Raw genomic sequence first — 17,687 nt, 5'->3', positions numbered from 1 at the left:
CTGAGCCTGTGGTCACAGACACTCACCTGTTGTGGTGACTAGTTCCACCACGTCTTCTTCCTCCTCCTGCACTTCTTGTGTTGGGGGTATTTCCCCTTCTTCCAGAGGTGGGGGGTCTCTGGTCTCCTCGGATGAGGGGTGTCCTCCGAGTCTTTTCTCCCCTATGTAAAACAAAAATGCTATACTTAGCACACAGTGATTTGATGGCAGAACTATAAATATAAAACATTGCTTGGAAGTGGGGTACAATTGTCTATTTTGGCAGAGTTCCAAAAATGGAGCATTTTCAGTGTCCTTTGTCAAGCTTCAATACTTTACCTGTTTGGTACAAGCTTCACAGATGTAGCCCCCCCCCCCATAGTATACACTGGAGCACCTGTGTGGCCCCCTAATAAAAATGGTGTTCTTGTGTCCCACACTAGTGCTCCAGTGTCCAGATGTGAAAACAGCTGCTGAGTGTCCTCTCCTTACACAGAATCTAGTTTGCATTTCATTCTAGTAACAAAGCCATCTTCTACCCAACCAAAATAGTTTCTGACAAGTAGGGCGTAAAAATTGTGGCCAAATGCATATGGCCTAAACAATGGTGTTTTATAGGCCGAAAGAAAAATGTTTGATACGAACGAATAATGTGCCCATGAACATGAAATTTGCCATTTAAAAATGTACACTTGTAAGAAAATCACATGGAGCAGCACGAACGTAAGAAACATAAAGAATAGGAACAGAGGACAACTACTTACTTTTTTGCAGCACTCCCCGGATCTTTCTGTACTGCTCATGTTCTCGTAATTTCAAGTCCGACCACCGCTTCCTGAGCTGATCTTTCGATCGTCGTACCCTGAAATGCCGGTGCAGACTCTTGACCACTTTCGCCATGATCTTGGCCTTTCTGACATTGGTGTTGGGGTAAGGTCCATACTTCTCATCATAGTCGGCCTTCTTCAGGATGTCCACCATCTCCAACATCTCCCCAAAGGACATATTCGATGCCTTAAATCTTCTCCTTCTGGATTGTGACGTTTCAGGCTCCGGGCTTTCCTCCCCCTCCTCCTCGTTGTTATAATTAGCACGCACCTGCTGTGTATCCGCCATGTGCTCTTCCCCCACTGCGCAGAACGAAAAGGGGCGGGGAATAGACTAGAAAGAACGTCAGGGGCAGGCGGAGTTACACGCATGCGCAGTGTGTATAAAGCGTAACACGCGTGCGTATTACGTACGATCTGTGAGCGGAGGAAGGAGCATCGAAAGCGCCGATCGTGATAACGAAGGTAAGATCTAAACTTGGGCCTATACTGCTTCGAAATTGAAGCCTATATTGTAACAAGATTAGGAGAGTTTGGCCTGACCTTAGGGTTTGTCTTGTGTTGTGTCTTGCAGAGAAAATGGATGGGTTCAACGACCACAACTTCCTCCCCCTGTTCATAGACAAATACAGGGAGCTGCCCTGTCTGTGGCAGGTGAGACATCCCCATTATAACAATAAACAAAAGAGGCAGGCGGCGTTGGAGAAACTGCTGGAGTTGGTGACGCCGGTGGTCCCCACAGCAACCATCCCCTATTTAAAAAACAAAATTGGTGGCCTGAGGAGCACTTATCTTAGGGAGCGCAAGAAGGTCTAGGATTCCCAGAGGTCCGGAGCTGCAGCAGATGACGTTTATGTCCCCAGGCTGTGGTACTATGAGAGACTGCGATTTCTGTCAGACCACACTGAAGTCAGGGAATCCCTCTCTACTCTTCCTTCCACTCTTCCTTCCACCCCAGCTGAGGCTTCTGATGTCCAACCTGGGACTTCCAGCCAGGAAGAAGTGGAGGAGCCCAGCTGGAGTCAGGTATAGCATTCTTCTACAGATTTCTGGTCTATAAATAAATGATGTTTACTAGATGTCATTATTGATCACTAATTGCTGATTGAAAAAAGTGTTTGACATATCAATAGACAGTAGTGGGCAAAAATAATTGGGACAAGAATGAAAAATGCTGGGCTCAGAATGCTAGTCTGTTATATTTGTTAACATTCAATTTGCAACAGTCATGAGGTGAAAATTGTGTGTGATTGATGAATAAAAAACTAAAACTATGTCCCTTTTTCATACACAGGAAGACCTCAGCCAGGAGGAGGTTGTGGAATGTGGCAGTCAGGAGGAGGCGGGGATTAGTGGCAGCCAGGAGGAGGCGGGGCTAAGTGTCAGCCAAGAGAAGCCTGGGACCAGTTGCAGCCTGACTGAATTGCAGGTTCCTCCCCTCCGCCTTCCATATAAAAGAGCGAGGAAGGCGACTCCCATGCAGGATTCAGCACTCAGGCTCATTCAGGAGGCTTCTGCGTCCCTCCGAGCCTTACCCACTCCTGAAGAGGCCTTTGCCTGCATGGCTGCCACCAAACTGCAGGGCATGCAGGAGGGTCAACGCCTCCTGTGTGAGCAACTTATTTATAAAGTCCTAACTAATGCCGCGTACACACGGTCGGACTTTTCGTCTACAAAAGTCCAACGGACGCCGACGGACTAAAGCTGGCTGGTAATCCGATCGTGTGTGGGCTTCTCCGGACTTTCAGCAGACTTTTTCAGCCTCAAATCCGACGGACTTTAGATTTGAAACATGCTTCAAATCTTTACGTCGTAACTACGACGGACCCCGAAAATCCGCTCGTCTGTGTGCTAGTCCGACGGACAAAAACCCATGCTAGGGCAGCTATTGGCTACTGGCTATGAACTTCCTTATTTTAGTCCGGTGTACGTCATCACGTACGAATCCGTCGGACTTTTGTGTGGTCGTGTGTAGGCAAGTCCGTTCGTTAGAAAGTCTGCTGCAAGTCCGCCGAAAGTCCGCCGGAAGTCTGTCGGACAGGCTGTCGGACTTTTGTAGACGAAAAGTCCGACCGTGTGTACGCGGCATAAGGGGGTGAATGGGGAACTAACACCCAAGACCAACGTGATTGAGTTGGACCATCCTCCTCCTCCTCCTGCTGCCACAACTCCACCACCAGAGCCACCGCGTGGAAGGAAGCGTGGAAGGAAGACCAGAGAGTGATGGCCCTGGGTTCAGTCTGGTCTGACAAAAGCTGCAGTCTTGTATGACCACAGCCTGGGGACACAGATGTCATCTGCTGCTTTCCGAATCTCTGGGACTTCTGGACCAGACTGCCCTCCCTTAGATAAGGACTCCTCAGGCCACCAATTTTGCTTGAAAATAATTGATGTCTGCCCTGGGGGTCCAAGGCTTCACCCATTTCTGCAGTTTCTCGAGCATTGCCTCCCTCTTTGTTTAGTTGTGAGCCCTTAATAAAAGTTTTTTTTTGGAAAATGATACTCTCCTATGTGTGTTTTCATCCAAAAAGGACAGTTTGTTGGTGACGATTCAGGTACATTTCTAACATAAAATGTGAAATTAACAAGGGACAACAACACCAAACAATCTCCTACAGATTAAATAGAACAACATATCAATGGTGTTGTGGTAACTTGAAACAAAAAACACACACAAAAATTTTCAGGAGTACAAATAAAAATCACAAAAACAAAAAATAAGCCTTGAAAAAAATACAAACCAAAAAAAAATAATCGGCCTTAAAAACAACAAAAAAAAAAACAACACCAAAATAATGTTGTCAGATGTGACAAATCAAAATATATTGAGGGAATCCCGATAAATAGTAAAGAAATAAGTTTGTGAGAAGTGTGTGTGAATATGAGCAGCAAAACTACTTTAATTCTTGTCTCCTTATAAAGAAGAAGAGAGTGCGTTGTATTTTGTCCATTTTTAACATTGCAGCGTGATGAAAGTGCTGTATCCATTGCGAACGCTGATTTTACCAGACCGAGCTGTTCCGTGTCGGAATTTCTTCTGAGCATGCGTGGCACTTTGTGCGTCGGAACAGGCCACACACACGGTCGGAATTGACGCGATCGGATTTTGTTGTCGGAAAATTTTATATCCTGCTCTCAAACTTTGTGTGTCGGAAAATCCGATGGAAAATGTCCGATGGAGCCCACACACGGTCGGAATTTCCGATAACACGCTCCGATCGGACATTTTCCATCGGAAAATCCGACCATGTGTACGGGGCATTAGTCTCTCAAAGACTTCAACCAATACAAATCTGCCCTCCAAAAATACTATTCTTTCCTCCACATTGCCAAGCAAACCTATTTTAACACCTTCTCATCCAATCCCCGTAAACTCTTCTCTACCTTCAACTCTCTACTTTGTCCTCCACCGCCTCCACCCACTGACTTACTCACTGCCCAGGAAATCGCTAATCACTTCAAAAACAAGATTGATACAATCCGTGATGAAATCTCCATTCTACAGGTATCTCCCCCAGCTAAGACCCCATGTCAACAGGTACAACTGACACTCCCCCTATTCAAATCTGCTACTACAGACGAAGTTGCTAAACTCCTTTCTATCGCCCACCTAACCACCTGTCCCCTGGACCCTATTCCCTCTCAAATGCTACGGTCACCCTCTGACCCCATCCTACACTCTCTAACCCACATCTTCAACCCCTTCCTCACCTCTGGCATCTTTCCCGATGCTCTAAAACATGCACTGGTCACCCCCATACTCAAAAAGCCATCCTTGGACCCTACCAATCTTAACAACCTACGCCTTATCTCTTTGCTCCCCTTTTCCTCTAAACTCATTGAACGCCTGGTTTACAACCAACTGAGTGACCACCTCATTAAAAACAACCTTCTTGATCCCCTTCAATCTGGATTTCGCCCTCAACACTCCACAGAAACTGCTCTTTTAAAACTCACAAATGACCTACTAACTGCAAAAACCAATGGACACTATTCTGTACTCCTACTTCTGGATCTTTCAGCTGCCTTTGACACGGTTGACCACCCCCTCCTCCTCAAAAAACTGGCTCTCATCCTACCTATCCCAACGCACCAATTCTACTTCCTCTACTCCTCTTCCCTTCTCTGTCGGGGTCCCCCAAGGTTCTGTTCTTGGACCTCTTTTATTTTCAATCTACACCTCTTCCCTGGGTCAGCTGATAGCCTCTCACGGCTTTCAATATCATTTTTATGCTGATGACACACAAATCTATCTCTCCACCCCTCAACTCACTCCATCAGTCTCCTCACGCATCACTAACTTACAAATCGACATATCTGTATGGATGTCACACCACTTCCTCAAACTCAACTTGTCCAAAACCGAACTTATAATATTTCCTTCCCCACGTGCCTCTTCCCCTGACTTGTCTGTCAAGAGCAATGGCAAAACCATCCACCAATCCCCACATGTCAGGGTGCTAGGTGTCATCCTGGATTCTGAACTCTCCTTTCGGCCCCACATCCAATCACTTTCCAAAGCTTGCCGCCTCAACCTCTGCAACATCTCTAAACTACGTCCCTTTCTAACCAGTGAAACCACAAAGCTCCTGATTCACTCCCTGGTTATCTCTCGCCTTGACTACTGCAACTCACTCTTCATTGGCTTACCTTTAAATAGATTATCCCCCCTTCAGTCCATCATGAATGCGGCTGCCAGACTCATCCACCTTACAAACCGCTCAGTGTCTGCTACCCCTCTCTGCCAATCCCTCCATTGGCTACCACTCGCCCAACAAATTAAATTCAAAATACTAACAATAAGTTACAAAGCCATCCACAACTCTGCCCCCAGCTACATCACTAACCTAGTCTCAAAATACCAACCTAATCGCCATATCCGTTCCTCCCAAGACCTCCTGCTCTCTAGCTCTCTCATCACCTCCTCCCATATACGCCTCCAGGACTTCTCCTGAGCCTCGCCCATCCTCTGGAATTCCCTACCCCAATCCCTCAGAGTGTCACCAAATGTATCCACTTTTAGGCGATCCCTGAAAACTTTCCTCTTCAGAGAAGCCTATCCTGCCTCCATCTAACAACTGCACTATTTTCTCCATTAGATCATCCCCCGCAGCTATTACCCTTTTGTATAACTTGACCCTCCCTCCTAGATTGTAAGCTCTAACGAGCAGGGCCCTCTGATTCCTCCTGTATTGAATTGTATTGTAATTCTACTGTCTGCTCTAATGTTGTAAAGCGCTGCGTAAACTGTCGGAGCTATATAAATCCCGTATAATAATAATAATAATAATAATAATATGCAAAGTGGTTGGAGGGAAGCTTCAGAATGGCAAAGCTGTTTTTATTACAAATTATGTGAGCAGACTGCAGTTCCTCTTTAAGTTCACTGACCGGGAGAATGGTGGAATATAGCAATGCAGTGGCAGCAGAAAGTCCTTCTCCTGGCTGGAGCATAGGAAGAGCTTCACTCAGCGTGCCATATGAATGAGCTGCAGGGATATTTACATATGAATGAGCGAGTAAAACTCATTCATTTGTAAATCCTGTGGTCCATCATTAAGGTGCCTGTTCATTCATATGCAAATCTAGTGGTAATTTGTATATGAATGCACTGTTGACATAGTGTACAGGGGTAGAACTTTGCAGGTCCCTGTACACAGGACAGCAGGAGTAGGGCCAAAATGTGGGATAGTCCCACAGAATTCAGGATAGTGGGGAGGTATGTTATTTGTTCCCTTTTTTGATCTGTTTTATATTCAATTGAAAATGCTTTGTTTTATTGGTTGGTAAGTGCAAAAAATAGAAACCTGTTGATCCTGTCAGTAATGTTGTGAGCTGATAACTTCTCATGCTCTCTGCCTGTGATGTACTGTCATCAATTACATTGTTCCCAGCTATCATCATGTACTACAGAACACCTCCTCTGTATGTTTAGAAAGAGAAGGAGAGTTGTTCTGTATACCTGTCCTAGGATGACAACATTGCTCCTTCATAGAAAAAGTACAATGAGTAAGTAATGTCACCCAATACAGGAAGTGTGTTATTGGAAGGATCACCAGGTGAAAGAAAAGGCAACAAAAGCCTAAAACATTAAAAAAAGAATGCAGCCACCACATCTAAGGGCTAGTAAGTTTTAATATCTTAAATTTTTATTCTTGTGTTTAAGCAGAACTCCAGCCATTCCTCCAGTCTTGTACATGATCCTCTCCTGTACTAAGATAGCTTATTTTTATTTCCCTACACACTGAGCTGACTAGCTGCAGAAAGTCAGATAGAGCTGGCCTCATTTCCTGGCTGGAGGACATCCATCACTATCTAAATCTTTCCTCCCCAGTTTTGATTGTCCCTGCGCACAAATAGAACAAACGGCAAGTTAGGTTGAGCTGGGAATTTTTCTTTTTTGTTGTTTGGTCCTGCACACAAATACATGAATAAATGCCTGCATGTACATGGCCATATTAAATTCGTGGTCCTATTAAAAAAAAAAAAAAAAAAAAAAAAAGCCAGACGCCCTTAACAGTGGCATTTTTTTTCCTGCCCATGTGCATGAGCCCTAACTGTTTAACTATTTAAATGTCAATGAAACCTGGAATTAGGCTTTAAAGAGGTTGTAAACTCGGGTGGGCAAAGAAAACTCCCAAAAAACCCTGCAAGACAAAGGCATAATGAGCTACTAGCTTATTATGAAATACTTACCTTAAAACAAAGCCCTATAGTGCCACCCGCACTCCTCTCACACAGCCGACATCTTTCCCGGCGTTACTTCCAGGTTCGCGGGCCCTGGCACTGTGAGTGTCCTGAGCCGCGATGACGTCGCGCGCGCGGGAGCCGCCGTTCACGTGACGGAGCTCGGAAGGAACGGCACCCGCGCCCCTTCCTTCAAAGCGCATGCGTCAGTGATGTCACTGGCTGCATGAAATGTAAATATCTCCTAAACGTGTTTAGGAGATATTTTCACTACATATAGGTAAGCCTTATTATAGGCTTACCTATAGGCAAATGTCTGCAGAGGGAGTTTACTTCCTCTTTAAGAGGAGTACTGATGCAGAGTGCTGTGATATTTTTAGGAAGCTAAGTACAGCTCCCTGCTGGCCACCTACCATGATTTGCATATAGAAGCATTGTGACCCAGTGATGATAATGATACTAGTAAATCCCCCCATTAATATATCCTAAAAATACATATAGAAATATTTATGGGAGCAAATTAGTCATAGAGGCTTACTTATAAAGCAGCGATAGGGACAGTCAACAAACGTTTATTGCAGGTGAATCAATTGCTATAATTTAAAACCCAGGTACTAGGAAGATACACCTACACAGAATGTATGGTGAATGTTACATTTCCTCTTTATAAATATAGAGGTATTGTCAAATTAACTGATGCTGCTAAATTTGGCTTGGGCATCTAGGTATCAATGAGCTGACCTCTAGTCACAGAAGCTTTAAAGTTTAACTCAGAGCACAAAATGTTCTATTAAAGTGTTGCTAAACCCACAACAGTAAAGTCAGTCTGTATATGCAGTACGGCATGCTTGTTATACTCACTGTGGAACCCATGGGTTAATCCTCCACATTGTGTAAAAAGGCTGTTTGATCCTGTCTTCTCTGATCCTCCCCTTCTTCCATTCTCCCCAGTCCATCTGATAGTACGGAGCATGTAGAGTCACTCTGTACATGCTCAGTTTGGTGTGTATTACTAGAGAGTAGGGTTGGTAGAGTTCATGTGATCAGCACAGGGCCAATGAGCACTGTCCAGACAGGGTGTCAGTAGTCATGCAGCCTCATAGGACAGCCAGAGGAGAATCAAAACTTGTCCTTCAAGCTATAACCAGACACTGATAGAAGTCACGAGACTGCTATATACTGCTAATGAGAAAGTGTATTTAGCAGTTTATATTTACTAAAATAATTGCATGTCCATATTCTGCGTACTGTGGGAGACCAGATATAGTGACTGCATGGTCCTGGGTTTAGTATTTTCCCCAATAGCCACAGACGATATAAATCTGCTTTGTGTGCCCCAAACACTTTTATAAACTCAGATATTGTCTTGTAAAATTAGCAATGACACCATCCCTGAATTTTTTGTATATGACCTCTAAAGAGAGCAGAGCTGTGGGAGGGGCCCAGCAAGCTCTGTCAACTACAGGAAACGGCAGGAGGGGGCGGAGACAAGACCAGTCATCCTGCACAAGGAGAGAGAGCAGCAGTGACCGGTCTTTATTACAGGAAGTTCCTGCACAGAGACAGTTTCACACTGGATTACTGCACAGATCTGGAAGAAGTACACAAAACACGTCAAGATTCAAGGAAGAATACACATGATTCTTGTATTCAGATGATATTTGCTTATCCTGGAGTTCAGCTTTAAAGCGGAGTTCCACCCAAATTTTGAACAATATCTGTATGTATTCTCTTCCTTGCCTAGATGCTGACATGCCATTTAAAAAAAATTAAATCGCCGTAATTACCTTTTATTTTTCTATTCTTCTTTGCACTTCCTGGTTCTCCTCCCATGGGAGTAGGCGTGTTTCTAGCCTCTCCCAGACTCCTGGGAGCTAGTCTCAGGCTTCCCAGGATGCCACTGAGCATGTGCGGGAACGAGCAGTGAATGCTGGGAGCACAGCATTCACCACATCCAGGAAATAAATGCTTGTAGGCTTCAAATGCCCACAATGAAGATGGAAACCGCCTGCAGTGAATAATATAAGTTATTCTTTCCAACGAAATCTGACACAGGCGGACATATTACACACAATATGTGAGTATGTAATGCTGAGAAGAAAAGTTTGTGAATGAACTCAAAAAAAAAAAAACGATAGATAGGTGGACCCCCGCTTTAAGCAGCAATCAGATTCTATATATGTAATGAGCAAATATGGCTTTATATACTGCATATAAAAAATGCACGCAAGACTTTTAAGATACGATCACAAGATTTTTAAGACACATTTCATGTACAATAAGCTGGTACCATGACCAGATAAGGAAAATAGACATTTTTTTAATACATAGTATCAATATTTTATGCAGAACTATAAATAGCCTGTAAACATGAAATACATTGCAGGTATCACTTTTATTAAATGACATTCCATTATAGGCCCCCAGGGGACACATTTTACAAACATACTTTAATTGATACATAGTTGTAAACCATTTGTGAACTTTGTTTTTCAAGTGTTAATCCAGTTCTGAATGAGTAAAGTGCTCCTGTTATTGAAACATTTCCATGTTGGTTGATTGTACCAATTAAAGTGTTGACAGACATTCACACATTGCAGGCTGTGAGTGGAATAATAATAAGAAGAACAACAATACAATAATAATAAAGATAACACCACAAAACTAAACTATTACTGTATCCTGATAACTGTATGAACTGTGTTTTTTTTTTTTGTAGCTCTGCTGCCACCTTGTGGCAAAACATGATAATTACCACTCAGTGCACAGCATAAAGTTGCATTTGTACATACATTTAACCATGTGTGCTTTTAGCCACGATTACCGCAGATAGGCCTGTTTTTGCACTGTACGAGCTCAGGGACCACAGCTATCCACACACAGCCATTATTTGCAGCCACAGGAATCAGTGGATTTCTGCTGCTGGGATTCACCGCATGGTTAAACGCCCATGTGAATGCAGCCTTATTGAATATTTCATTTGTGATTTAATAAAAGCCCAAAACCAGCCAGAGCACAGACCAAAAAGCAAAACTTTTTTTTCAGTAGAGCGAGGAAGGGTTGGAAATTCTGGTAATATTTGTAGTATTTGTATTGCCCTCTGTGCCTTCCCATTCAAGTGACAACCACGCTCCCTATTTTTTGTATGGGTGTCACAGGGACAGGAAGTGAGGAAAAGTCTCCACACAGACAGAAATAAAAACCTGACAGTGATTTTACCACTTCACAGTTTACATCTTCACAGCCAAAAATTGTTGGCCAATTGTTAGGCTTTCACTTGTCCTATTCCACCTATATGACAACATTTTTTATTGAGCAGCATTAACATTCAGACATTTCTGCTCTACGACAGCAGGAAAAAAACTATTTTTTCAAAACTTTACTAGCATGGACTCCAAGCTTGTGCTACATCCAAGTATACTGGCACCTTTGTGCATCTTTTAAAAGTTCTATTTAAGACTCTAAAGCTGGCCATACACTAGTAGATTCTTGTTAGTGGGGTGAAATTGATGTTAGACTTTGACTACAGTGATGAGAAAATTTGTAGGAGCAGGATGGAAATTTTTTCTCAATTTTTTTAACAGTGTATTTGGTTTTCATTTGGGAAAGTCCATTGATTTCGAGATCAAATGTTAAAAAACGTCATGTCATGAAATGTACTGATAAGAATTTTTTGATGAATGTTAATATGAACATTAATTTGAATACTACTAGTTTATGGCCAGCTTTCAAGCTGCCCCCATTATTTCCTAATGTACCTGCTTGTTCTTTATTGGCATAACATTTTTATCCATATCTCCATTCTTATCCATATTTATCCATTTTTATCCATATCTCCACTGGCATACCATTTTTATCCATATCTCTTCATGACATTGGAAAAACAATTAATCCAAATCTCGGATATGTTTGGAAAATTCCCACACCAGTACATATCTTTGGGTTCACATTTTCTATGAAGCTCAATGCACACTGTTATCATAGTATATACAGCCCCCCCCCCCCCCCCAAGCAGCATTCTGCAGTGGCCTTCACTGGGATTTCAGGACAGGTAGTCAGCTGAGTGTATGGAATCTTCTCTCCTCCTCCCCAGGATCAGAACTTTATCTTAGTTATCTTAGCGCTGAAACTTAAAACCCATCTCCAGCCGAATAATATATATATATTTGGGCTTGATTAGAGCAGGGATTGTTATAGCTTCAAGCATGGTTTCATTGCTGTCTTTTCCCAGTATTCCCTATCCTGGTGTCCAAAGAGTGAGAAGATCTCTCCTGTAGGGACACAGAATACAATGAAAGCCTAAAAGAGGCTCTCACCCTTGACAATACTGGCACTAGAAGATTGTTACCAACCACACTCTAAAGGACTTATTGTTTATACAAACAATTGCTAACATACAAACAATAACAACTTTTTGTTATAAAAGTTTACATGAACTTTGCAAGCGGAATATGATATAAATAATGTTATAAAGTAGTATATAATTTAATGTTGAGACAGCGCTGGGCACATATACAAATATACCTGAAAGGAGCCTACACCTTTTCAACTCAGCAGCAGTCTTCTAAGTTTAACCACCAATATCACATACACATTGCAGCACAGGAAACACATAATTTAGACATTTTCTGAAATATGATTGCTGCTACGTGTCGGATGTTTGGTACTAAAGCAGGCCATAGATGATGCAATTTTCTTTCCTGCAACCGAGGATTGCAGGAAAGAAAATCGCATGATTCCCCCTTTCAACATCGAGGGATTCTCTCCCATTGAGCTATTGTGTTCTCCCGGCAGGGTTTGGGCACAGGGAGCCATCCCTGGTGGGAGAACACAGTGATTATTGCTAACGGCTATAGCCGCTGGCAACAATTGCATGTAAAAATCCGACATGCTGGTTGTACCCAAGTCGACCGATAAAAAAAATTGGGTACAATCAGCCTGCCCATATATGATTCGAATCTCGACTGGTCCCTGCTGAACCGGCCAAGATTCGAACCATCTATAGCCGGCTTAAGCTAACAATTCCCAATACTGATGGTTCTTATGCCCTGTACACACGATCGGACATTGATTGGACATTCTGACAACAAAATCCATGGATTTTTTCCGACGGATGTTGGCTCAAACTTTTGCATACACACGGTCGCACAAAGTGTATGCGGAGACGTAAAACACGTACGTCGGGACTATAAACGGGGCAGTAGCCAACAGTAGCCAATAGCTTTTGTCTCTTAATTTATTCTGAGCATGCGTGGCACTTTGTGCGTCGGAATTGTCCACACACGGTCAGAATTTACGCAAACGGATTTTGTTGTTGGAAAATTTTATACCTTGCTCTCAAACTTTGTGTGTCGGAAATTCCGATGGAAAAAGTCAGATGGAGCCCACACACGGTCGGAATTTCCAACAACAAGCTCCAATCGCACATATTCCGTTGGAAAGTCCGACCGTGTGTACAGGGCATAACTAGTATGCTTCATCTTTATATTTGAAACCTTCTACCTGTTCTCGTGTAGGAGGTATTTTGGGACAGGTAGTCTTTTTGGTTGTACCCTTGTCAGTTGCCCCATCCTTGCTCTTGTCTGAGGATATTTTGTTTCCACAAAAATATGGAGACTTTCAAGCTGTCCCCATTATTTCCTAATGTACCTGCTTGTTCTTTATTGGCATAACATTTTTATCCATATCTCTTTATTTCTTACATTGGAAAAAACGAAAAAAAAAAAATATATTGAAAAAGAAAAAAATCAGTTTAGCTAGAAGCTGTCATTTAAGCTGGCCAAACACTTCCCTTAGGCTCCATGCACACTGGCTTAAAAATCGCTGCTTCTACAGGCGTTTTGTGTTTTGCGTGTAGAAGCAGCTCAATGTTATCCTATGTGTCCATGCACATTAGAACAATTACAGGCATATTTTGAGCTCAGCGTTTAAAGGCAGGAAAAAAAAAACCTTTTGGTTTGCATTTCTGATTTGGTTAAACGAAAATGCTAAACTCGCCTAAACTGTGTACAAAAACGCTATATATGAGCGCTTTTTTTCTGCCAGGGGAACTGTCTTTTTTATTTAAGCACAGTGTGCATGGAGCCTTAGAATGAAGAGCAAGGTGCCATCTTCTCAACTGGAACCAAAGCAGCACCTGCGCCATTCAGTATGCCTAGGGAAGGACAGGCTGGGTCCACAAATCAAGGTGTTCATAGACAAAACAGGCAGTTCATTGTGCAGGCACCCTCCACCCTGAGGTATGTTTATTGGCTGGCCTCCCCATCCACCCACCCAAGAGTGATCAGACAGGTGGTATCTTCTGCTACCCATGGGCAGTAACCCAATCCACCATAAGTTTGGCACATCAGGGGACTGTTATTGCACATTGATGGCCGGCTCCTATTTATCCAACTTGGGCTAAATACAAAAATGGATTTTGGGTCATTATTTTAACTTGCTGCATTTTCCTCAATATGACAATAAGTCATTCGTATTCAAGAAGCAGAATGCCATCAAATGTACATTTCATTCTGCTTATGTCAGGAATTAGGATATAGCACCCACAATAGACAGAAATATTGCAATATACTATGATGGCTGGTAGAGTGTGCCTGGTCACATGACGCGGCCCCTACAGACTGTGCAGAGAGTGACTACACAGAGGACTGTCCATTGTATTACCATCCTGGGGTCACATGGGAGGTTTTGTGTCATCTGTTGCAGCGTCTGATTGTACGTAGACCAGTAGGCATGCTGTCACACCCCTGCAGAAGAACACACAAGAAGTGAGACTCATTTACAGCAATCTACAGCAGCATGGAAACTGTTATAGTCTAAAAGGGAAACCCCAAGCAAAGAGCTGATTACGCAAAAAGAACTGCAAAAAGAATTTGTTGCATCATTCAGTGTGAGACTTTACCTGTGTAGGAGCTTCCTATAATAAAGACCGGTCACTGCTGCTCTCTCTCCTTGTGACTGGTCTTGTCTCCGCCCCCTCCTGAAGTTTTCTGCAGGCAGCCTGTAGTGGGTGGGGCCTGCTAGTGCAAAAAAAAACCCCTGAGGGTCTACTGATCCCCGTTATGGATGAGCACAAGGATTTTGGTGAAAATGATTTTACTGTGAAATGAATGTTTTCCCAGTCTGTGAAATTTGGTTGGGAAAAAAGATTTCCTTGTTTTAATTTTCTTTATTTAAAGGGCATGTTTTAAGGGGGTATCCGCTTTACATTTTTAGTTCAACTTTTTTTTTTCACTGTCTTCTTTTTTCACTTCTTTCTTTCTGTGAAAAAGACTTAAAGAGGAACTGCAGTCTGCTCACGTAATTTGTAATAAAAACACCTTTGCCATTCTGAAACTTCCCTCTAACCACTTTGCATATTATTTTATATATACTGTGATTCTGTACTTGCCAAATATGCTGCAGAAATCTCCGTCCACTGAGTCTGGCTGCATCCATTTTAACTGTGGGCAGCTGAAGCTGCTGCCTGTTTACTTCCTGGATTTACACAGAGGCACACCTCCAGCTCTGCAGCCCTCATTGGCCCTCTTATGACTCCTCCCCCCTCCCTTCCAGGCAAACACTCACAAGAGTGAGTGAAAGCTGTGGATGATATCATAAGCCTAGGCTTTTTCACCAGACAAGAAACAGGAAGTGGGCTGTATAAGGTATTTACTGGCAGAAAAAAAAAATGTTTTACTATCTAAAGTTAAAACAACAAGGGCAGAAGATTTAATAGATGGAAAGATGAAAAAATGACTAAAGATCCGCTTTGAAATAATGTGGCTTAAAGGGGATATTTTTTGGCACTACATGAAAGGAAATTTAGGAGTCATTTAAAGCTCATTACTGTCTCAAAGTTGAGCTTGGAGCACAAAAATTGTATTTTAATTATATTTCCTAATAGCTGCAAAGGATTTTATTTTCATTTTGTGAGCAACAAATGCCTTTGAAAAACCAGACATTACCATGTAAAAGTACCATTGACATAATGTGTGTGCTGTACACAACCTGTGCATAGAGCAGAACTTTGGGAGGGACCCAAAAGGCTCCACCCACTACAGGCTGCCTGCAGAAAACTACAGGAGGGGGAACAGAGCTGTGGAAGGGGCCCAGCAAGCTCTGCCCACTACAGGAAATGACAGGAGGGGGCGGAGACAAGACCAGTCACCCTGTACAAGGAGAGAGAGCAGCAGTGACCGGTCAGAAAGTTCCTGCACAGAGGTAAAGTATCACACTGGATTACTGCACAGATCTGGAAGAAATACACATAGCACACCAAGATACATACAAGATAAATACATTTGAGTACTGTCCCTGATACTTTTTTTTTGAACTAACATACAATTTTTCAGGACAAGCTTTCAGGGTGTACCCCTTCATCAAGGTCCAAGCAGTACTAATACACAAAGTTTTAGCAGAGTTTTAGACGATCTCTGAGGGGGAAAAAACCCCCACAAACATACACAGCAATAATTAAATTAGGATTTTTAGTGAGATAAGACAGAGTGCTATGGGGGGGTAACACTAACAGAGGGGGTCGTAAAACTGTAGGTTAATGATTAAAGCCGTCCATAGACGGTTCAAATCTCGACCAGTTCCTGCTGATTCTAACCATGTATGGTCAGGCTGAATGTACCCAATTTGATCAATCGGTCAACTTGGGTACAACCAGCCTGACGGATTTTACATGCAATTATCGCTAGGGGCCGGTATAGCCACTAGCAATAATCACTGTGCTCTCCGGCTGTCAGCACTGTCTAATTGGGATATCAAGCGAATTTCTTTCCTGCAACCCATGGTTGTAGAAAGAAATTAGCTTAGTCTATGGCCAGCCTAAGAAAACCCAGGTCTAAATCCAGCCCATTATCTTTTGTGTTAAATAGAAATTTAATTCTTAGTTCAAAAGTTTTCCTTTACTGAGTGGTTTTAAAATTCCCTTTAAGAACTAAAACATTAAGATCTTTCATAGTGTGGTCCAGTGGTGAGAAATGATGCCCCGCAGGTGTGCAGAAATCATCTTTCTTATGGTATGTCTGTGCAAATTCATCCTTGTTCGGAACATCTGTCCTGTTTCGCCAACATGAGATCCTTTGCTACATTTTTTGCATTGGATGAGATACACAACATTACTGGAGGTGCAGCTGTATAATACCGTGATATTGAAGGTCCCTTTTGTGTGTGACACTTTTTGATAGAATAATTTGGTTGCACATTTTACATCGTTTTTTTGTTGCAGCGCCTACTTCCTTGTTTCTAAAGCTCTTTCTCTGTCTTATCTCATTAACTATCCTAGTTTAACTACTTGCTGACTGCGCTATAGATGAATGACCGCTACAGTGTGGATGGCTAGTTTTGGGAGGCCGTCATATGACAGCCTCCCATGACCGCGCCCCCCTGCGTCCGCTGCTGGGCGCAGGCAGTGTGCTCTGTGATCAGTGTCAGGAGGACACTGCTGATCACAGATTGAGGTAAAGAGTCAATCATTGGCTCTTTACTATGTGATTAGCTGTGTCCAATCATAGCTGATCATGGATGTAAATAGAAGCCGGTTATCAGCACTCCTTTCCTCATGCTGACAGCATGCGGAGAGGAGAAGAGAGCCAATAGCTGGCTTCTTTAAAAGAGACATGTACACTGATAATCAAGACACTGATTATCAGTGTCCTGATTATCAGTGCAGTCCCAACAGTGCCCATCAGTGCTGCCAATTTGTGCCCACCAGTGCTGCCAATCAGTGCCCATCGGTGCTTCCTCATTAGTGTCACCTATCAGTGCCGCCTCATCAGTGCCCATCAGTACAGCCTATCAGTGCCACCTATCAGTACCCATCAGTGCCACCTATTAATGCAGTCTTATTAGTGCCCACGAGTGCCACCTCATCAGTGCGCTGATGAGCTGATGCGCTGCTCTACCTTGCCAGACACCACCAGCCACATCATTTTGACTCCAACTTTAAGATCCATAAGGATGTTTTAATAACTTTAGATACACACTCTCTATCAACCGGACCTGCATTAGGGGAAAGTACTATTCTACCTCTTATCTATATCTACGGTCTATATAGAGTTATACCACTAAGTTATACAATAAGGCCATCCCACAATATACAGACCCCTGGCTGATGTCATTCATGTTCTCTGTTGCTTGTGCTCTGCTCTGACGGACATAGCTTTCTGTCTTTATGGGTGGAGCATCAACATTTGGGATATAAGC

At 42.9% G+C, this 17,687-nt stretch overlaps 1 protein-coding gene across 3 annotated transcripts in view; it reads right to left on the bottom strand.

The window, feature by feature from the left end:
• Positions 1-9,734: 9,734 nt before the first annotated feature.
• Positions 9,735-17,687, bottom strand: part of USP18 (ubiquitin specific peptidase 18) — a 127,867-nt gene continuing 119,914 nt past the window's right edge. For all 3 annotated transcript variants that reach the window (XM_073621526.1, XM_073621527.1, XM_073621528.1), the window contains one exon: positions 9,735-14,239. In XM_073621526.1, coding sequence (XP_073477627.1) covers positions 14,167-14,239 — 73 coding nt within the window. In that variant the 3' untranslated portion in view covers positions 9,735-14,166. The remainder of the gene's footprint in view (positions 14,240-17,687) is intronic.

This window comes from Aquarana catesbeiana, linkage group LG03, assembly GCF_042186555.1.
Source record: "Aquarana catesbeiana isolate 2022-GZ linkage group LG03, ASM4218655v1, whole genome shotgun sequence".
NCBI classification, from domain to species: domain Eukaryota; kingdom Metazoa; phylum Chordata; class Amphibia; order Anura; family Ranidae; genus Aquarana; species Aquarana catesbeiana.
This window is presented reverse-complemented; position numbering and strand designations above follow the sequence as displayed.